At 46.2% G+C, this 22,460-nt stretch overlaps 2 protein-coding genes across 2 annotated transcripts in view; one reads left to right on the plus strand and one right to left on the minus strand.

Moving 5' to 3' along the window:
* The window catches only part of LOC142586198 (uncharacterized), a 104,051-nt gene extending 86,914 nt beyond the window's left edge, over positions 1-17,137 (minus strand). The window contains exons 1-2 of the mRNA XM_075697452.1: positions 17,126-17,137; positions 15,692-15,890 (exon numbers count right to left, since the gene is read on the minus strand). Of these exons, the coding sequence (XP_075553567.1) occupies positions 15,692-15,890; positions 17,126-17,137 (211 nt within the window). The remainder of the gene's footprint in view (positions 1-15,691; positions 15,891-17,125) is intronic.
* Positions 1-22,460, plus strand: part of LOC142584912 (uncharacterized) — a 375,477-nt gene that overhangs the window by 42,085 nt on the left and 310,932 nt on the right. The gene's annotated exons all lie outside the window — the stretch shown is intronic.

The raw sequence follows: 22,460 nt of genomic DNA on the forward strand, positions 1-22,460 counted from the left end.
TGATTGATTTTCTTGCGTTTAATTACAAAAAGTGTGGAATGAATGTGTCGTTTTGCTGCTGTTTCTTTTTTTTTTATATTGACTGTTTACGCATGTTTACGAAATGTGCTTTACAACGGAAACTTTTTGTTTTTCATATCACCTCACTTACCGTTCTTTATTCATTGAACAAAGTATTGTTTGTAGTAGCCGACGCCACAAGAGTTGCCAACATTTCCCATTGCATCCAACTAAATCATTCACTCACCCGCCCTTACACCAACCTTACTACACCGCTTGCACTTATGTAGTGTTCATCTTATTGTTCCAATTGCGCTGACCACTATATATTACGAAATCGAACCGCAGGGATGCTGTGTGCAATATTAAGGTTATTTCAACATTAAAGTTATTTCAAGATTAAAGTTATTTCACCCATGCTGTGTGCAAGAAGCGAACGGCGCTAAACAGTGACCACAGCGTTACTTCAGTTGTCTTCATCCGTGTACAATTTAGCAAAAGCGTGTCAATTAATTGACTGTGAGAATAGTGGTTCTCAGGTCTCGATGCGCATTGTGCCGGTAAGGCCGCCTCGCTCGCCATGTTAGTAAACTTTGCTTAGGGCCCTGGTGTAACGTGCTGACGGCTAAATATCGCGCAACGAAGAGTTGCTTACGATAGCGCGTGGGCGAGCAGGACAAGAATGATGCACAGTGAGGTGGCAATGCGTGCTTCGCATTCTTCGTGACCGATCTAACGTCTTCGCTATCTTGCAACTCAAGGTTCTGTAACCTTCATCTCTGTGCTTATTAGCTTTGGCCTTCAAAGGTCAGTTAATCGTTACACCGAAGGCGTCCAAAAGTGACATATGACTACGCTTACGTTGGAGGCCTCGAATACTGACAGTGTCTTCAGGGCCTACCGAACCATTACTAAAGAATCAAAATACGCCAAGAATCAATACTAAAGAATGTAACCATGGCCTTGATTTTTCCGCACGAGCGACATATTCAAAGAACGTGCAAACTGGTGCTTTCTCCTGACAATCTGAGTGCCTCACCAATCGATGTTAAGCGTTTCTTTGATTGATTGATTGATTGATTGATTGATTGATTGATTGATTGATTGATTGATTGATTGATTGGTTGATTGATTGATTAAGTCTGCCAATGAACGAACGAGGGAGCGAGTGAATGGGTGTGTGATCGATTAATGTTATTAGAAATATTGGAAACATACGTGGTCGGCTTGCACACAACAGTTATCACTGAGCAACAGGAAAAAAATGTGTTGGACGTAGAACATGTACAAGGACGAGCAATGAATCGCTCAACATGCTTGAATCAATCAGAAGTGTAGGTGAAGCGTCGAAACACCTGATCAGGCACTCCGCGTGTACGTTGATGGTTCGTGGAAACCCGGCACTTCAACGGCAGTGGTCGCGAAATTCTAGGAAAACACACAAGCACTCTGCACCTTCGTAATTTATTCACAACTTGAACCGGCAACGACAGAACTGGAAGTCCCCGCTATCTTGGAGGGCACTCATCTGGCTCGGCCAATCATCCACAATGGCCTGTACGACAAAAAATTGACCTTTACACAGGCAATACCATGGCAATGCGTGACCTAAAGGGTCACGCAGTGCCACGGTATTGCCACGTATTGCCATGCCACGCAGCGCCAAAGCCAAGGCGCAACGTACACCATCGCCAAACGCATAAAATGAATGCGGGAGCACTTTGAGAGAGCCAGGACATTATAGTAATATCAGGTGGACGCCGGGCAATGTTGGAAATCCCCGCAACCAACTGGCCCACGAGCTTGCGAGCGAGGCGCGACTCAGTTAGCTCTCCAAAAATAGATGGGCTCGTCAAAGAGGCAGTTAACTCACTAAGGAGCTTGGCGTGCAAAGCTTATTAATTGTGAGCCGCGCTGAACTCCCTCCCCTTTACCCACTCGCCCAAAAAAAGGTCTCCAGTCATAATTTGAATAGATTCTTCTCTCTGTATCTCACCTGCGGCAACGAAGAAAATGCGCACAGCTCGGTATGCGGCAAAAGGGAAAAGCAAAACAAAAAGAAAGTCAAAACGAAGTGAACGCCAGAGCACACTCAGAGAACGAAAATAAGAAAGTTGTTTTCCAGACAACACGCAAAACGTCGTCGCCCCACCGGTGCATGCACCACGCCCGCCCAGTTACGATACGCCATTGCGCCACGCTCTTCCAGAGGCGCGGGCTTCCGCCCCGCTTTCTTCACGGCGTCGCACCGAGCGCGCTTGCGGGGCCAAGTGTGTGCCACAAACACTCTCTTGTCAGACGCGGTAGGTGTGTCGCCGCGTGCTCGCCGGAGGGGGGGGGGGGGGTGAGCCCATGAGCCGTGTCGCGTGTGCAACCTCGCCGCGGCGACACCACGTGTTTGCGAAACGTCGCAGGGATCGATCGCTCACGTAACTCGAGAATCGAACGCCTCCGGCGCGGCCGACCGAGACGCGACGCGATCGCTGCGCGAGCAGCGCTTGCTGCACAGGCCACGCGTCTGTAAGGTGACCTTGGAGCGTCGGGCGCGTGGCGCAAACTCCGCCCTCAAGGAGCCGGAGAGGTCGAGGAGTCACAGCTTCTATGCGTATATGGGGGACCATGGGCACGACCCGGGCTTCTTTCCGCGCGGCACAGAAATTGTCCACGTAACGAAGGGACGTTAATGTGAAATACGAAAGGAACTCTAAGGGACGAACGTTAAGTTGGATTCGCAAATTACACGCCTGCTCTTCTTGCTAGAGGAAGGAAGCTGAGCAAAGGCCAGAATTGGCGCGAAAACGGATTAGAAGTGACGACGCCGCACTGAAATTCGCACCCGAGCTCGCGGTGACGTCAGAGATTTGGACAGCGCCTGCCGAAATGTGGTAGATGGCTTATCGGTAAAGAAGAGCCACACTGCATTCTGGAGAAACCCTAGAGACTCGAGCTGGCAAACTTGGAGAACTTGCGCCGAAACGTGCCGTCTTTTGAAATGATGGAATACACCGGAATCCATGACGTCACACTAACGTATCGGCGCTGGCGTTTCGAAGCGAAAATCCGTGGGGGAATGTTTGACCTTCGTCTTCTCAACTGTAGTGACAAACTCTTCCCCACCAAATCAATCCAAAATCAGCTTTGAAAGAAAGCGTACTTTCTTTCAGTTAGCCTCGATTACCAGCTCGCTCTTTTGTAGAACATTGAATACCGTGAAAAACAGCGAATTGCTGCAAAACTGGAGTTGCAATCCCTCAGCTACTGTATGAATGACGGTTACTTCATGGATCTCTCCAATCTTCGTGCTCGTGGCTTGAGTGATTGTCGTGGCTTTGTTTATTACGCTTTATATGCCTTACTGGGCCACAGTTTCGAAGCAGTTCCATTTCTTATAAACGCAGAAGGCAATAATATACTGCACTAAATGAATAATTGCTGCTAGTTGTTGCGTTGATAACGCAATTGATGTACGGCTGAAAATGATCAATTTGCACAGTCGCGAAGCCGTTTGAAGCCCAAAGAAAGGAGTTCAGGCAGATCTCTTTACTAACCATCACATTGTCAAGCTGGCCGAACCGGCACGCTCGCAGCCCCCGTATAGCGCCACAGTTCTCTCTTGTTATCGCCATTCTGCGCTTAGTCAATGTAATTTCGTGCTTAAAACCAGACATCGTGTCGGAGTCCGAAATTAAGCAAAGGTCTGTAGGGATTGGAGGCCAACGGTAAAACCACAAGCGGGGTATAGTGCAGGGAGACATAGGCGGGGCCTCCTTCTATGTAATAGAAGCGCCAAGCAAAATTAGTTTTGAAGAAATACTCGGGAACTTGAATAAAATTAAGCGGACAGGTAGAGTGCACAAACATCTGTACCTCAAAAGCGTGGACACGAAATGCAGGCAGAGCTGAAGGAAGTCGGCAACCAAGTACAGGATAATTCAAACTGCAAATGGACAACCAGGAGTCATCAAAAAGAGAGTGAGAGAAACAGTAATCGTAAATTGGATGCAAAAGATTGAAACAGAGAAAGCCATGGATATTTATAAAAAAAAGCAGCAACAAAGAAATTAGAAGCTGTGATTATAGAAGAACAAAGAGACTACAAAAAAATTGGAAACTCTGAGTGTTTGCTGTTTTCGAAGTGAATGCGTTCGGTTCCGGATAAATCGCTAAGGCTGCTCATTTCTTTTTTAGAGCAGTTCACAGTGATTCTGCACGCCCACTGGAAATGTCATTGTTTTCCTCTAAGGTAATGCGCTTTAATACATCTTCTCTTCTTCTGCCAGAAAGAACATTTCAATGCCAGCTTATCCCTACAGGTTGCGCAGCAACAGGTTGCACCTGAAACGACAAGACATTACGAGCTATTGAAACGAATTCGTGAGATGTTTTGTGGTGCCAAAACCACGAACTGATTATCAGGCACGCCGTAGTGGGGGACTCCGGAATAATTTTGACCACCTGAGGTTGTTCAACCCTACACCTAAATCTAAGTACACGGGTGTTTTTGCATTTCGCGCTCATCAAAATGGGGCCGCCGTGGCCGGGATTTGATCCCGCTACCTCGTGCTCAGCAGCACAACATCAAGTAGTAGTAGTAGTAGAAACATTTATTTCGAAGGGAAAGAAGTAGTTGTCGAAGACTTGGGCGGCGGATGGAGAACTTATTTCAGAGCCCGTGTGGCCTGTGCTGCTGCCCTTGCCTGCTGTACCAGGCTGCGCTGGGTTGTCAGGTCCGAGCTAGACAGAGAGGCCTCCCACTGCTCTTTCGTTTGAAGCGGTAGAACACAACATCAAAGCCACCAAGCAACCACGGCGGGTCGACGAATGCGTTGCACATTAGCGATGTTCGGAACAGAGAATTGAATTGCACACTCTTCGGTGCTTCCTTGACTAACACTATAGCCCTATAAGGGCACCTACTCGCAGTAGCACTTCAGTCACTTAGCTCCTCCGGGCGGCATATCTACACTTTCTTAGGAAAACGTAACCAAGCCATGTGACTTAACGTTTAGTTAGGCGTTCCGTCTTTATTTCACTAACTATATACATGGTCGCTCTCTTCAGGCATCTGATATCCTTAGCTTCGCGCCTTAGTGCGTCTCCGATTAACCGCACTTTCCAGGAAGAGAGAGAGCGGACAGGCCGGGTTAGCCAGACGGGCGTCCAGCTGGCTACCCTGCGCTGGGGAAAGGGCATGAGGGATTGAAAGTAAGGAGTAGGCAAAGACAAAATGATAGAGAGCTTTTCGAGCACCGTAGTAGACGCAGGCTGTATATAAGCGTCTTCTCAGGTCCGTTTACTGTATGAATGTGATTAACGCAGAAACCTACGCCCTTCCTAGATTCGCTAATAGATCTAGTGCGCAAAGCGTACCGAAGTAAATAAAGCTTGGGGAATAAATGCACTATAATGCACACTTTAACGAAAAACTTCTTAGTCCGAGAGTCGCGACCCTAGGCGACGGTTTCACTTTCGTGCGTTGAAACGTGCAACGTAGTTCCTCTTTACGTTGAAAGCCGTTCGCTGACGTCACGTCTTTGTTTCCTAACCCGTATGTCTGTGGAACTGCAACGCATGAAGGTCGTTTCGCTGACGTCTTGTCTTTATCTGCCATCTTGCACGCGCACCTAACTACAACGTGACGAGCTAAGATAACGCAGATGGCAAGCGGAACCGCGCACCAGTTCCTGCTTTACGGGACTCTATATCCGTTGCTCGAGCCAACGAGCATTGCGAGCTAAGCGTGGCAGATAGGCAAATTCTGTATTGCGTCAGAAATGTGCAGCATATTGCGTTGCACTCCACTGGTAAAGCGACTGGCTCTCCATGGTGACTGCTTATCTGGTTTTAGGCCTCAGTACCGCAACTCTTCCTGCAGGTTGGCAGGAGCCTCTTGTGTTGCGCGTTGAAGTCGCATTGAGCCCTCCGCAGAAAACAAAAGGGCACAGGATGTACACAGGTGCCGACTTGCAACTGTTCTCGACGCATCCAAACGCCGTGTTAAAAACAGATCCTCCATACGTCCTATAAGTGTCATTGCATTGTCCAGACTGTTCGCGCTGCGATGCTTACTCTGTTGAGCACTCTTAAAACTAACAAGCGAGATGGCCTAGTCTTAGGCCAAACAGTGCAACCCTTCGCATCGTTTCGTCTACTCTGCACAGCGCAAGACGCCGAGCGAAAGGGCGGAGCGCAAAAACGAAAAAAAAATATTTTACCTCTCTTAGGGTGTGCACTAATCGTAATCATCACCATTGTCCTTTTTTTCTCTCTCTTAAAGCTTACTTCAAAACCGGGACCTCTTCCAGCGATATCTAACTATCAATGTCTTGTGCCCGGAGAGCGGGCCACTGCCAGAGCAAAATATACGAGTACTTTACAGTGGTCACAACGGACGTGGGGATTGAATGCTGCCAGCGCACTAGTTCGCTTCTTGCGGTCTACGGGCCTGCGAGATGGGCTGCGATAGCGTCGTATCTTTCCTCAGAATGTTGGGCGCCGGTGTCCGTGTCGCTATTAATATCTCTTTCTTCCTATCTTTTTATATCCATTTTCCTCCGTGCAGGTTATACTAACAAACCGAATTTTTTGTCGTTAACCTCCCTGCCTCTTCCTTCGTTCCTCTCTCTCTCTCTCTCTCTCTTTTCCTCTCATTCTTGTTAATTTCCTAACCTTGATTAAATCTTAATCCCATCGCCGTTACACGACCGCATTTTCTTTCCCTTGGCATCGAATCTGTTATCATGATAGATCAGTACTACGAATCAGGGGACGTGAAGGACTCCACTTTTCTCTCTTCAATCTTGACTATAGAGAATCTAAGGTACTACCTTTTACCACCCTCTACTGCCGTCTTGCCGTTACAGCCGTAAGGCCTTCCAGACGGCTTGTCACGTCTTAACGTTACGAACACGAGTTCGCGGCTTCGACTGCCAGCCACGGTGGCCACATTTCGACTGTAATGTAATGCAAAAAAAGAAAGAAAGATAGAATGAAAGAAAGAACGCTCGCTCACTATAGTTTGGGTGCACGCTAAAGAAATCCAGGTCGTCAACATTCTAGACTCCACCACGACATCAAAATTATTCTTATAACCCACAATAACCCACTATGCAGTTTCTAGACGCAAAATCTTAAATTTTAATTTCTGAACGTTACGTCTATTATCCTTCTTTCTTTCCTTTTTGTTCCACAGCTTCTTGCGCCGTCGTTCGCTTCATCTCAATTTTCTTCGTCATCCCCCGAGTTTTACTCCTGCAGGTCAGTGCTGTTAGAATTTCGCCGGTGATGCAGTGATGGTGCACTAATCATAATCATCACCACCCTAATCATAATCAGCCGCAGCGAACTGTTTTAATGCCTAATCCAGCACGAATGCCTCTACCATCGATCCCCAATAAACAGTTTTTTCCCAGGTGACACCATTTGAGCCTGAAAATTTCCTAATTTCACCCCACTACCTATAGCTACTTCTGCGATTTCCTTGGCACCCACTCTGTACATCTAACAGACCACAGCTTATCTGTCCCGCGCATCACATGGCCTGGCCAACGCTATATGTTTTCTCTTGACTTCAACTAGAACATCAGCCACGCATGTTCGCTCTTCACTAAACGACAATGTCTTCCTGTCTCTTAACGTTACGCGTGTCATTGTATCGTTCCATCGCTCGTTGCGTGGTCATTGGCTTCTTCTCAGGCTTCTTTGTTGAATTCCTAGATTATGTCCCAAATGTTCTTACCGGTAGAATGCAATGATTGTACGTTTTCGTTTACATCTGTGCTGATAATAATTATGAATTTCCATAGATGTGTTAATTTCTACACAAAAAGAAAGGCGCCATTTTCGATCGACGTCCGCCCATTCCAGTCCGCTGACTCGGTTCCTGTACCAACCAACTAAAGAAACCACTTGGCTTTTCACGCCACATACTCCGTGAAAGGAAAGCAGCAAGTACTCGCCGGCTGACTGCATTGGAGATGTGCGTCGACGGCGGGCGCACCTCATTGTTGGCTGGTAACGACGGCTGCCAAGCAGCGAGCCGAGCCTGATGGGCCGCAGCTGTCGATGGCGGCGATTCAAAAAGCATAACTATTACTGAAGCCCTCGTACCGTTCGGCGTCTGCTAACCTGTACCTGGCTGCAGCACTGTGCAGTTAACGGCGATAGTGGTTAGGGCTTTCGGAAGGGTAACCGCAAGCGACAGACAGACATGAGAAGCCAGCAATGACAACAAGGAAAACATAGGGGAAATTACTTGTACTTACTAATTGAGTTAAAGGAATGATAAATTATTGTCTATGAAAGTGGAGGAAAAAAACAACTTGCCGCAGGTGGGGAACAATCCCACGTCTTCGCATTACGCGTGCGATGCTCTCACGTTCTGTCAATTAAAGCACCCGGCAAACTTACCGCAGGAAAAAAAAAAGTTAAGAGATCCAGTGTATCGCTCAATATGGTGGTATATTGAAGCACATATATTACATACAAGTCACTCACTCGAAATTACCTGTTCGATTCTGGCATGCGATACGTCGCTATTAGTGTAAACCCACGAGCTATATATGCATTCCGTGTATTCTCTGCGCTCGGTATAGGTGTACACGCGGGAGCGTTCGCGCCAAAGGACTTTTGTCGTAAGGCTTAGCTTCTGGATTACTATCTTCTATGTTGCGAGACACGTTTGTGAGTGCCACTGAAGAAGGTCCAGTCGCTGGAAAGGGCATACCGAGTGGACAGTTGCAGTTCACCCTCCTACGCATGTTCAACATCTTTCCGAAATTATTATTATTATTATTATTATTATTATTATTATTATTATTATTATTATTATTATTATTATTATTATTATTATTATTATTATTATTATTATTATTATTTGTTTTGAACACATATACACATTTAACAGGAAAGGGAAAGCGAGGAGCAGGCTGGCAACTGCCACCGGAAGGGGCAGCCGGAATTAAAGTGACGCCGCGTCGAACAGCCTCCACCATTATCAATCACATCCATGGCTAGTTCGCTATGCGGCTAATTGTGCGCTCCGCGATGAGACGCCAAGTACAGCTGCACGCAGTCACGGTTTCACCGGTAGTCGGTTCACAATATACGCTACAAGGTGTTTGAACCCGCCACCTCCCATCTTCGAAGGAAGAAGTGTTAGGACACAGTACAGATCACACACAGTAGGGTCGGTCACTGAAGGTCACGCTGCTACAGAATGTTGAATGTTCACGCTACAAACGTGAACCTAAGTTAGTTAACTCTAGAAAGGTTAGTAGGGCGCGATGGGCCTGATCACGCTTAGATAAGGCAACCGAAAATAAAGCAGCGAGTTTCAAGTGTTGCTTGTAAAGAGCGAGAAGCGCGGACTTAAGGAATAGGAACACTCTAGTGACGATAAAGGTAAAACAAGGCGCAAACAATGGCAATAGGGAGACAACGCCGAAAAATACGTTATGCGCTTAGAAGACGTTCTGTCGTTTCTCAAAGGAATGCCGAAGAAAAATATTAGTTTAGCCTTGTTCTGAAGTTACTCTGAAAGGATTGCGAATTAGTCAGGCTCACGCCAGTGACCGGAGACCTGGTAAGAAAGTATACGCTAAAACGAAAAGTGGGCGGAGATGCCACCCCCGAATGCTCGCCCCAAGTTTAATTGATCATCATTGATTTTTGTGGCGTCTGCTGAACACGAATTAAGCGTTCACCAACAGAATCGACAACACTGCATTCATAAGTAAAGGCAACCTCTTGGAGCTTTTCTTCCATAAATACAACCAGGTATGCGAAAATATTCAAATGTAACGTCGAAAGCTTGTCTCCGCGCGAAAAATAAAAAATAAAAATAAAATGAAGCCCCTTAGATATCGCTCAAACTTCTTCGGGCTTACCTCGTGCTACGCCTTAGTTGTTTTATGCAAAACGTATTTTATTATTTGGTTCTTTATGCAAAAGAAAGTCATTTATACGCTACTGTAATGTTGTTCCCCGGCCTCTCATTTAGAGCGCCCCGCCGCGCAAGCGTCAGATTTTCTAATGGCTTCCGTTTCTTCCGTGAAGCAAAAACAACGCGCAGCGTTATACAGAAGAAACAGAGTTGCTTTATTTTTATCAGGAATGCAAAGGCGTGACCGGCTCTAATTGTGGCGGCGAAGTTGATTTGTCGTTCTGCTGCCGAGCACGACGTAGCAGGTTCAGCTCCCTGCCGCGACGGCTGCATTTCCTTCGGGGAGAACGTAAAGCCTTCCTGCAGCTGAATCTATGGCACACGTTAATTAAGAAACAGATTGTAGCGAATAATCCGCAGCGCTCCCGTGCAGCGTAATGCACGCGTAACTGCGTGCATTATACGTGCGAGTGAATGACGCAGGAAAGTAATTTGCAAAACTGGAGCATATTTTATGGTGTGTGCTTGTGTTTCTTGTCTTTTTTTTTTCTTTTGGCAACGACTGTACCAGGATATAATCCCGGGCCAATTCGGCAGGCAAGAGCAAAATAATAATAATACTAATAATAAAAGGAAGAAAGATAAAGTTATGCGTATTCTGGTGCTGTAGAAAATGGTCAAGCCAGCATAGTGCTAAAACCGCGACCTTGTAAGGATATCATATAACCGCGGGAATCGTTTGGCCAAAGCTGTCAGATGCCGTCGCCAACATTCCCTCTCTTAAGACCAAGCAGATCCGCAGCTGATATTCGTCAATAATGCCCTTTAAGAAACGCCTTGCTAATTCCCTATTTCCGTGCAGAAGGTATATGCACTCCATGCGCCAAATTTCTATAAAAAAAAAGAATAAAAGAGATCACGCAAGAAAACCAATAAAAACAACGTGTCGCGGTGGGTGCGCCAGGGATGAGATTGTTCTACCGTGTACCTGCTGGAATATTTTTCACGGTTTGTTCTGATAGTGATGGCATTGCTCTAACCTAAATACTGTAATCTGATCTCTATTAGATCTTATTTATTAAATAAGAAATCACTGTTGCGGTTATAGCTCACTCTGAGGAAACACTCTTTTTTCTTAACCACTATAGAGAAATTGTATATTCTGCATAAGCACGATGTTTCAAATACGTGATAGAGCTTTCATCTAGTGAGTTATCTCTCTCTCTCTCTAAAGAAAGTGAAGGAGGAAACCGAGCAAAAAAAAAAAGGAATTAATGTTGTTATCACAATGCACCGTAAAAAATGGTTCAGCACAAGCATATTTCACAAGTCTACGGCTCTTGACTCAGACTAATTAATAAGTAATATTGTAATCTCAACCTAATTTCATTTCAGTATCAAAGAATCACTTTGTGGCAGTTACATATAACGTGACTTTCTTGTTGTCGATGTTTTCTCTGTAAAAACAAGCTACCATGGTGTATTCTGACAGCTGTTAAACCGAGACGTTGTTCTGTACGCTACATGTGGTATGCTGAAGTTCTGCCGGTGCACTGCATCAAATTCAATCAGCGAGCACGGAAAAAATTTCCCGACAGACTCCGGCCTATAGAGTTTGCTTCGCTGACATAGATGCACGAAACGCTTTGGGTAGGCTCGTAGAGCAAAGATAAAAGCCGGCTGTACAAATACATAATACTGAACCTAATTATGCGCTTCGTGATAGAGTTGCGGGCTAAATTATCAGCAAGCCCAAGTTCAACTAAGATCTGATCAAGTGCATCGTCAGCTTATCGCTCCGGCATAATGTAACGCTTGTTTTCGCCCAGTTCCATTCCACTGTCATCGATTGTAACGGCAACAAGTGACTAGGGCCAATGACGAATCGTAGAAGAAGAAAAAAAGCAACAACGTTGCAATCGAATCGTTGCATTATTCTACTCCCGACGCGCTGGCATTCTGAAGCATAAGCTGCAAAGCCTTATAGAGCAAACATTCAGTAGCCAGCCAAGTGCGGGAACGATCTAGACGCGGCTCCCAACAGCCGACGACGTTGGCTCGATGGATTCAGCCATTCTTTGTGTCCGTATAGGTCACCTTCGCTCCGCTATATTCGTTTCCCCAGATATAAGGCGTTTGCAGTGCGACGTCTGAAGGACAACAAAAGGCAGGTGCGAGGTTTGTAGGAGCAGCTCACGTGACTGGAGCCTCGGCCGCTTGGAGTGTGCGTACGCTCCGACGACGCAATCAAAACGCGCCTTTTTTTTTTTTTTTTCGGGCATTGTTTCCGTGCGTTTTAAACTAGTTGGTCTGGTCAAAAGGCATTCATAATTCACGGGGCCTAAATTCGCTCAAAGTTCAAATCGTCGACCAGGTCGCATGCGCGTACGAAGAGAGGCGTTGTCTTCAAGTACAACTAGGCGTAAAAAAAGAACAAAGGCAAAGGGAGAGGGAGAGTAGTACGAAGTGACCTTAAGCGTTCGTGTTAGGAGAAAAGGGCGAACGAAGTTTTTTGCTTGGCCGAAGGAGATTCTGCTTCGAAGAAGCCCGCCCAATTACTGCAAGTGTCGTCGATAGTTTAATTTTCTGTTAGAGAACGCTTCAGTGCTATCGAGTCACCGTTTCTTCTTCAAGACTATTATAACGTTCCCTGCTAATTATACTGTCAGCATGTCCGCGCGTTTGTAAAATCTGCGACGAATAAGCGCTACAATGTGTTTTGGTTCTCCTTTTGATGAAAAGCATCGGTGTTGAAACTGTGTTCTAATTTAGACATATTATTTAGACATACGTATACAGCTCATTGCCAACAATGTCCAATGTAGTCTCGCTTGCGTGGCCTGGTAGTTACCTTCTTCAACCAGTTTATTAAACAGCAGTAGCAATTTCGCAGTTTCTTCTCCGTGGCGCTTACATGAAAACTTTATCAATGACAGTGGAGTGTGCGGCGCAGTCGGGCCTATTCGAGCTGGACTCGCGCATGAATGACGGCCATAGAGAAAGCCCCCCGAAGGAATGCTGCTCGCGCTGAAGGACTGCAAGTGCTCGTCAGGCGAATGAATTCTACAAGGGCTCAGATTGTACACCTTTCGCATGCATCGTCTGTTCTACGGCTTCCGACGGAGCGTCCTCGTACTTGCACCTCGTCTGTGCGGCACTGCACGTTCTTGTATACGGCAAGCGCAACATCCTCCGGACGGGCGGTAAAGTAAGCGTAGCCTTAAATGACGGTTTCCAACGCAAGTGTAAATCCTTTCGACAATCAACTTTCAACGGCGACATTGTGACAGACCCACGTCGAGATTGTCTTCTTCGACGTCGTCCCCATGTGTGCCTTTTCCAGTGCGCTACATTTTGGTGAGAAAATTTCAACGCGGCATGCGTCGAGTTAACGTAGACATCGATAGCGCGCGCGTACCGCAAAAGAAGAGTTTGATCTCGTGAGAAGACGGTGCCAAAAGGCCGAACGGGCAAGAGCGAAGAATCGCGTCGACCTCCATGCGCGCCTGAATGCGGGCGAACAGCGAAAAGTCCGACAAGTTGACGGTGCTCCCAAGGACCGAGCGAGAAGGTTAAGTAGGTTTTGTCGACCGACTATACGACATACGCGAGAAGTGTCGTCAGTGACCGTCGTTTGGGACGTCTCTGTTATAGTTGTCGCGTTGGCCCGAACGTCTGCGCCGTTTTGTTTTTTTGTCGCGTAAATCGTAGACGGTCGAACCAGCAGAGTGTCCTTATAGCCGAATTAAGCGTTCTTAATGTAGGGTTGGGTTTCTTATGGCTTTTTTATTTGTTTTCATTTTTATTTATATTGAAGTTACGTACTCAAGAGGTGGTTAGATTCGTGGAGCGCTCATGTTCGTTATATGCGAGCGCAAATAAACGAATTTCGTATGTTATGCCCCACAGCGGGGTTTTAAGACTTGTGCGAAGTTTCAGCGAACGATGCTTGTTCTTGCGTCGTGCGCGTTATAATATATATATATATATATATATATATATATATATATATATATATATATATATATATATATATATATATATATATATATATATATATATATATATATATATATATATACATATATATATATATATATATATATATGCGTTTCACGTTTATGCATCAGTTCACGGCAAGGTTATCGGCGCACAAATCGATATGTTACATTACCACGAATAAATAAATCTCTGACCCGGATCTCTTCATCGTCGATGCGGAATATCTAATCCCTTCAAAAGCTCCACTCGACAGTACATAAATATACTTTTTCTTCACCTAAAATAATCCGCAATATTGTTACTATACAATAGCAACAACACGGCGGAGTCTCACTATATAGCACAGTGTATTTGTACCAGAGTGTTGCGACCAGTTATTACCAGACAGTTAGGTTCTGGTCGATATTTTTGTGGCGTTCAGTTGGTCAACGCGCAGCGTTAAGAAGGACACGCGATTAACAAACTAGCGAGCACGAAAGCCTTACAAAAAGTGCGCACGCAGAAGGTCAATGCGGTCCCTCATGCTCAAGAATATTTTTTCTGGCGGTAATTACCACGTCTCTTCTAGTGTGTTGTAATAAAATTTCTGCCGAGCCCACATTACCTTACGTTATAAAAGAAGAAGAATCTCACAAAGGTGCAACGTTCCTCCGAAGCACGTTCATGGTTTTACTTCATTCTCTCGTTTTTTTTTTTTTTAAACCTGTCGATTAAGCTTATACAAGTTCGTTCGCGTGGCTACTGATACGGGAGCCATCCGGATCTGCTTGTGCAAGCTTTGCGCGAAGCGATCCAGTGCTTTCTTTGTTACATTCTTTCTTTCGTACTTTTTACGATGCAGTTTCGCCTCTGGCGCGTGCCAGTGCATCAGGACATCGCGATTTCTACAATTAAACGCAAATGCAATGAAGCAAATGATTTGCCGCACAGCTAAACCTTCATTACGTAACTGTGTTCCGGCCACCCCGAAGCTCTCGATCCCGCCATGACGATTAATTCAGCGGGCTCGCGTGCGTCGCCCAAATCAGGTCGCCCCCTTCCCAGTTCGAAAAGCAAAAACCCTCTTCCTTTTCTCACTCTCCTCCTTCTCCGTCCGCGGTCCCTTAAAAAAAAAGGGGGGGGGGGTACAAACGAGCTGGCCTCTAGATAAGGCAAGTAATTAGCCTCTTTTAGTGTTCCCATCAATGTACAAAAATAAAATGATTACAAGCGACGCAGGTTGCCAAAGCCTACACGACTCTGTAAGTTAAATAGTAAATTAGCTTGTGCTCCAGACTGCTCGGGAGCATTCGCTACCCACTGCATGCAAATGCGCATTCTCGGACAGCGCCCACGAGAGCCGCAGGGTCGACGATTCTACTTGCGCCTGTCCGCGTGGTCGTAAGATAACTCGAGCATACGGCGTAGCACGTCTGTTTCATTTCGATTAGCGAGCAGCCGCAACTGCTACAGTTACTTCAGCTGCACGGGACTATCAGGCGTATTTTGCGAGCAGCCGAGACTGTGCAATATAATATCAACAAAACATTTTCAATACATTTGTCAATGATCCTACGGATTCAAGCTTCCTGGTTCCGCAGAGCCCGAGATTCTACCTAAAGGCTGCATGCACATTTATTTAGTTATGCGGCATATTATGGCACAATATCAAGTGAAGCTATGGTGCCCATTGCAGTGCTATTGTAACGCCAAAAGTCAACGTCTGAAGCCTTTACACGCTTTTCATGTTCAGAGAGAGACAAGTGGGATCACGCGCAGATTACATTACAAACGGGGTTGCTGAATATGATGGGCGAGTCAACTTACATCTGATGTTACTGGTGCAACGGCTGAGACAGGTGTCGCTTCGTCCTGGGCCAAGACGACGACTGAGTGATCCGTCCAGACGGCACAAACCAGCAGCAAGAGAAGTGCAGATCTCCTGAGGGCATTCATCGTGGACAACTTTCAGGTAGAAGTAGGAGCCGGAAGTCGGTAGAGGATCCGATGGGGAACTGGCGAGTAACTACGGCACCGTACAAGCACGAGGCAGCGGAGGAGCAGCCGGCACTCTGGAACGCGTGTCGGAGGCGAACGGCGTTAGAAAGCCCGGTTTCAGCCGCAATGACGACGACGCGAGCGCACCTGCGGAGAAGGCGTACAACAGGGGCGGGCCCGGAAATCGCTGCACGACGAGCACACGAAGTACAATTCTCGGCGCTGCCGAGAAGCCGGACAGGCAAGCTATAATGCAGTGTTGCAGAGGGGCAGGTGGCAGGATACCGCGCACGAACGCGATCGTTATAGCAAGCGGACTCTCTCTCTTCGCGTCGTCTGCTACTCGTCTGCCGGCGCGTCGTCTGCTCGCAGGCGAAGCCTCTCGTTCGCCCGCGGCGACCACGTGATCACGCTGACGTTGCGCCGTAACCGTTACAACGCCGCCGACGGTGGCTTCACCGTTGCGCGACGCCCGCCGCGCTAGACCGGTAAGCTACGGCGCTAAAGAGCGCCGCCAAACCGGCGGCGGCTATCGGAGCTCTTCCGAGAGATTCCACTATGTGGCTCACTCTCTTATGGCAGGCGCCACGCGCACCGGATCATCGCAATAGTTGCGTGCAGCAAAGCGAAATCAAGCTGCATCGACGGGCGGAGTCTTCCCTGCGGGCGAAAATGGGAATGAGAATTCCCAGAAAGAGAAAGAAGGCGGCTACATGATTAGGAAACCGTGAGAAGACGCTCGGGTGCCAGATGGAGTGCGCTAACTTTTTTCCGAACGTTGCCTTTTGGCGGTATTCGGCTTTGTAAGCCACAAAGTTTAGTTTTACTTCAGCGGCAATCACGAGACGAAGCGCGTTTTTTTAATAGAAAATAAGTACGCGTGCGCTTTTCTCCTTCTCATCCCGAGTTCCGCACACATGTATGTCATGAACCAAAAGCCTCCAACTAGCGCAAACTATGACTTTAATCAGCCATAAATTGCATATAAGTTTGTCTACTCGAGCTTCGTCCTTTTGCAGATTTCGAATTCTATTGAAAATGTATGTTTGAATTCATCAGTGGCGAAATTTCGAGAACAACATCAAATTTTTTTTGCGCATCTTGCCAACTAAACGACTATCCGAATGGCTCGAGGCGAATCACGCGGGTGAATCACTGTAAGGATATATGATTCTTCAGTCGCTACCATCGCACATCCCTGTATTCCCGTAAACTAAGCTGCAGATGGCGCTATTGCAAGGTGCATTGAGAGCTCTAGCCTACCTGCACACGCATTGCCATTTACGGAGTGCTGGAATACCGAAGACGCAGATGTGAGAAGCGGCGCTGGTGGCGCGATCTATCGCTGCAGAGACGGGCTATATACCCCAACGTAAAAGGATAGTCATGCACTGCAAAAAAATTCTAAGAACTTTAATTGTACATTGAAAACGCGAAACTGATCCGCTATACGCAATGTCCCTGTGCTTCGAGTTCTCGATCAATTCGGCCTAGCTTTATGCAGTTTGGTTTCCTTGTTTGCTTAGATCGTGAAGCGACTGACTTGGAATGGCGTAGGTCACGTGTTCCATCGCCGGACGAGGATAAGTCTTTCAACAGCGAAGCTTTCCTTTTAAAGAAATTTGTACGGGTTTCCCTCGTAACTTCGTGCTACAGCTGAGTGTACCAATTCTTCCCTTTTGAGTATAGCAGGTTCATCATCATCATCAGCATATTTTATGTCCACTGCAGGACAAAGGCCTCTCCCTGCGATCTCCAATTACCCCTGTCCTGTGCCAACCGATTCCAACTAGCACCAGCGAATTTACTAATCTCATCGCCCCACCTAGTCTTCTGCCGTCATCGACTGCACTTCGCTTCTCTTGGCACCCATTCTGTAACCCTAATAGTCGACTGGCCATCTAACCTACGCATTACATGACGTGCCCAGCTCCATCTTTCTTTCTTATTTTTCTTAATGTCAATTAGAACATCAGCTATATAGTTTCCTCTGTGATCTAAACCGTTCTCTTTCTGTCTCTTAACGTTATGCCTAACATTCTTCGTTCCATCGCTCTTTGCGTGGTCCTTACCTTTTTCTCAAGCTTCTTTGTCAGTCTCCAAGCTTCTGTCGCATGTCAGCACCGGTAAAATGCACTGATTGTACACCTTCCTTTTCAATGATAACGGTAAGCTTCCAGTCAGGAGCTAACAATATCTGGCGTATGCGCTCCAACCTATTTTATCCTTCCATGAATTTCCTTCTCATGATCAGGGTTGCCTGTGAGTAATTGACCTAGGTAAACGTACTCCTTCACAGACTCTAGAGGCTGACTGGCGATCCTGAACTCTTCTTCCCTTATCCGGCTATTCATCGTTACCTTTATCATCTGCATATTAATCTTCAACCCTACTCTTACACACTCTCTCTTTAGGTCTTCAGTCATTTGTTCTAACTCGTCTCCAGTGTTGCTGAACAGGACAATGTCATCTGCAAACCGAAGGTTGCTGAGATATTCGCCGTTGATCCTTACTCCTAAGCCTTCCCCGTTTAATAGCTTGAATACTTCTTCCAAGCAAGCAATGAATAGCATTGGAGAGAATGTGCCTCCTTGTCTATCCCCGTTTTTATAAGTATCTTCCTACTTTTCTTGTGTAGAATTAAGGTAGCTGTGGAATGTCTGTAGATATTTTCAAAGATATTTATGTAAGCGGCCTGTACTCCTTGATTACGTAAACTCTATGACTGCTGGTATATGTGCTGAATCAAATCCATTTTCGTAATCTAGGAAATCCATATATAGAGGCTGGTTGTACTCCGCGATTTTATCGACTACCTAATTGATGACATGGATGTGATCCATTGTAGAGTATCCCTTCCTGAAGCCAGCCTGTTCCCTTGGTTGACTAAAGTCCAGTGTTGCCCTTACTCTATTCGAAAGTATCTTGGTGAATATTTTATATAGTACTGGAAGTAAGCTAATGGGCCTATAATTTTTCAGTTGTTTCACTTCTCCCTTTTTGCGAATTAGTATAATGTTTGCATTCTTCCAGTTCTCTGGGACCTCTGAAGTCGACAGACACTTCGTATAGAGAGCCGCCAGATTTTCAAGCATCATGTCTCCTCCATCTTTGATTAAATCGACTGTTATTCCATCTCCTCATGCCGCTTTTCCCCGTTTCATGTCATGCAACGCCTTTCTAATCTCATCGCTAGTTAAAGAAGGCGTCTCTGCAACCTGTTCATTACTGCTTCGAATGGAGGCATCGTGGCTCCTCTGGGTACTGTACAGGTCACTATAGAATTATGCCGCTGCTTTTACTATACCTTCGATATTGCTGATGATATTACACTGCTTATGTATAAGTGCATACATCTTGGTTTGTCCTATGCCAAGTTTCTTTTACACTTATTTCATGCTTGTCCATTCTTTACGGCTTCCTCACTATTTCTCACGTTATAATTTCAAATATTTCTTATTTTCTCCTTGTTGATGAGTTTTGACAGTTCCACGAATTCTATCTTATCTCTTGAGTTGGACACTTTCATGCTTTGTGGTTTCTTTATTAGGTTATTTGTTACTTGGGAGAGCTTGCCTACTGGTTACCTTGGTGCCTTACCTCCCACTTCAATTGCTGCCTCTGAAGCCAACCTAGTTACGGTTTCATTTATTATCTCTGTCATCTTCACCTCTCTGTTCTAAGGCTGCATATTTGTTTGCAAGTAGCAGCCTGAATTAGCCTGCTTTTACCCTTACTGCGTCTAGGTTGGCCTCTTTCTTCCTGACCAATTTTGCTCTTTCTTTCTTCAAATCGAAATGAGCCCTAGACCTCACTAGCCTATGATCACTGCACCGTTACCCTACCAACACTTCTACATCCTGCACTATGCTGGGATCGGCAGAAAATATGAAAACAATTTCATTTCTTGTTTCACCATTAGGACTCTTCAAGGTAACTTTCTGTTGCTACGCTTCTTGAAAAGGGGGTTCATTATTCCAAGCTTATTCCTTTCTGCGAATTCTACCAGCATCTCTCCTCTAGCGTTCCTAGAATGTACGACGCAGCTGCCCACTGCTTGTTCACCAGCCTGGATTTTCTCCACTTTTGCATTGAAGTCGCCCATTACTACAGTATACTGAATTTGCACCTTTCTCATCGCTAATTCAACATCTTCGTAAACCTGATCTACTTCATCATCATCATGACTGGGTCTTGGAGTGTAGGCATGTATTATCTTTAATCCATACCTCTTATTAAGTTTGATTATGACTACTGCTACTCTCTCATTAATGCTGTAGAATTTATCAATGTTGCCCGCTATGTACTTATGGATTAGGAATCCTACCCCGTATTGCTTCTTATCTGGGAGACCTCTATAGCAGAGGACATGGCGGTCAGTCAGCACTGTATAAGCCTCACCTGTTCTAATCTCACTGACGCTAATGGTGTCGCAAACAATGCTGGATAGTTCCTCAAGGAGTCCTGCTAAGCTAACCTCACTCGACAGCAGGTTATGACTTATTTATTTAGCTTAGGTAGGTTGGTAGGTGAGGAAGTAGGTAGGCATGGTTGGGTTCATTCAAGTAATATTATTGAGTGCCCTGCGATTTCGGGGGAATGGCCTGGACCCACCTATATTTCGGCCAAGGGTTGCTGGTTTGTTACAAGAATATTACAATATTCAAGAACCCCCCCCCCTCAACAGTAGCTTCACGCAGCAAAAAAAAAAAAAAGATACATGTTCATAACGACGAAAATATGCAAACATAAAGGGAAAATAACAGTTGCATAACAGTTACAAAAAAGAAACAAAAAAACTATGGAAACGGAAAACACGTGCTGCATCTTTAGACATGATCTGTACAAGTATCAAGTTACAACTTAATTTGCGCAGCATAGTCAGTGCTACTTTGTGCTGTCGGAGGTAAACTGTTCGATTCAGAGATACTGCGAGGAAAACGTGAATATTTTAAACTATTAATTTGGAAGGCAGGATTACTGTGATCTTTTATTACTACGGTTTTCTTCCTTCGTGCCTTCGGTTTCTTTTAGTCTCTTTCTTACAATTTCTTAGTCGCTCGGGTTTATATTGCATGTTAAGAACAGCCAACTTTTCGGCGGCCAATTTTCTCCCAGGATGTCATCAATTAACAACAACAAATTCTTCGACTGTTGCGCCTATTCAAGGCGATCGTACATAAACGCTGGTCTAATTCCTAAGCCTGATCCCGAAACGGCAATGAGAACAAAGGGACATTTAATTCTCACCGGTCACAAATGGTACAGCATATTCTCGCGATACAGAGCTGTCGAATGTCCTACACAAAACTGATCAGTATACAAGCGGAGTGTCGCACTGACCCGCCGAATTCTGTCCCAAAACAGTATGGTTACACTAGAGGAGAGGGAAGGGGAGGAAGAGTAAGCGTTATTTAACAAAAAGGGAAAGAGCGTAATCATGCAGTTTACACGGGCTTCGGCAATCGGCGTAAGCGAAGCTTTTCTAAAAAGGCACGAACAGCGACGAACATGCCTTGCCACCATCAGCCAAGAAGGCGGCGAAACGCTACAAAGCGCCGCCCCCTATTACAACACAGACCACCTGGCGCCTCCAGGCTCTCGCGCGAGAGTACGTGCGTGAGATGGAAAGTGGCGCGCACGTGATCTCGTGCGCACGTGCTACGAGACGTGGCACGTGCGCCAGTCGCCTCAACGCAGCAGCAGCCACGGTCAGCAAAGTCCACGAGGGCTTGCCAAGAAACCTTCGCTTTAAAGAAATTGGCAGTCGGCCGAAACGCAGAAAGCGACAGCAAGCTTCGGGCTCGGCGTCGCGCTCGAGTTCTTTGAGTAGGGCTAGAGCACGCGGAAAGTTCTTGGCGGCGGAAATTCCCCGTGGATGAGAGTAGGCGCCCTTTCTAGTGCAGCGGCATTATGGCGCAGCCGCTTGCAGTCCGGGCTCTTTCTTGTGCTTCTCTTGGTTGAGAGACAGTTGTGAAGCTCCAGAAACAGCGATGACTTATCGGTATCATTTTCTATCATTTTTTTTATTAGCGAAAGTATTTGGTTTTCTGTACGGGCCGGATGCCCTGTGCTCTGTGGCCTTGTTCTGAATCTTCATTTGTGTATTACGCTTTAGTAACTTAATAAAACATTACATATGAGAACATGGCGCCGCATTTGCGCGAGGTCGAATGCCCGTGAGCCAGGGGCCCTGTAGCTGTGCGTCCAGGGGGATCGTCCGCGTACGATGCATTGTAAACGGTGTCCCAGTTAGAGAAGTGAAGCTCGCGGGCCTAAATGAAGCGTTTAAAATTCTGTAAATAAATTAACTACCTTCTAAGCTTCGACGTGACGTCACGGACGCAGATTCTCACCGCGATCGTGCTCCAACACGGCCACTACAATGAGCCCATTGCAGCATATTCACCGCCCCGGGTAGCCTAATGTCACATGGAGACGGACGGCCGGAAGGCTGCTGGCGTCTACGGCATAACCACCGCGCGAGAAAGAGAGAGAAAAAACTTTATTTTCATGTTGGGTGGTGTGGTGGATAGGCCCTTAGTCCAGAGCCTCGCTTGCGGCATTCTTCAGCGCAGCACTGATAAACGCCGCAAGG

Source organism: Dermacentor variabilis, chromosome 6 (genome assembly GCF_050947875.1).
Source record: "Dermacentor variabilis isolate Ectoservices chromosome 6, ASM5094787v1, whole genome shotgun sequence".
Classification (NCBI taxonomy): Eukaryota; Metazoa; Arthropoda; class Arachnida; order Ixodida; family Ixodidae; genus Dermacentor; species Dermacentor variabilis.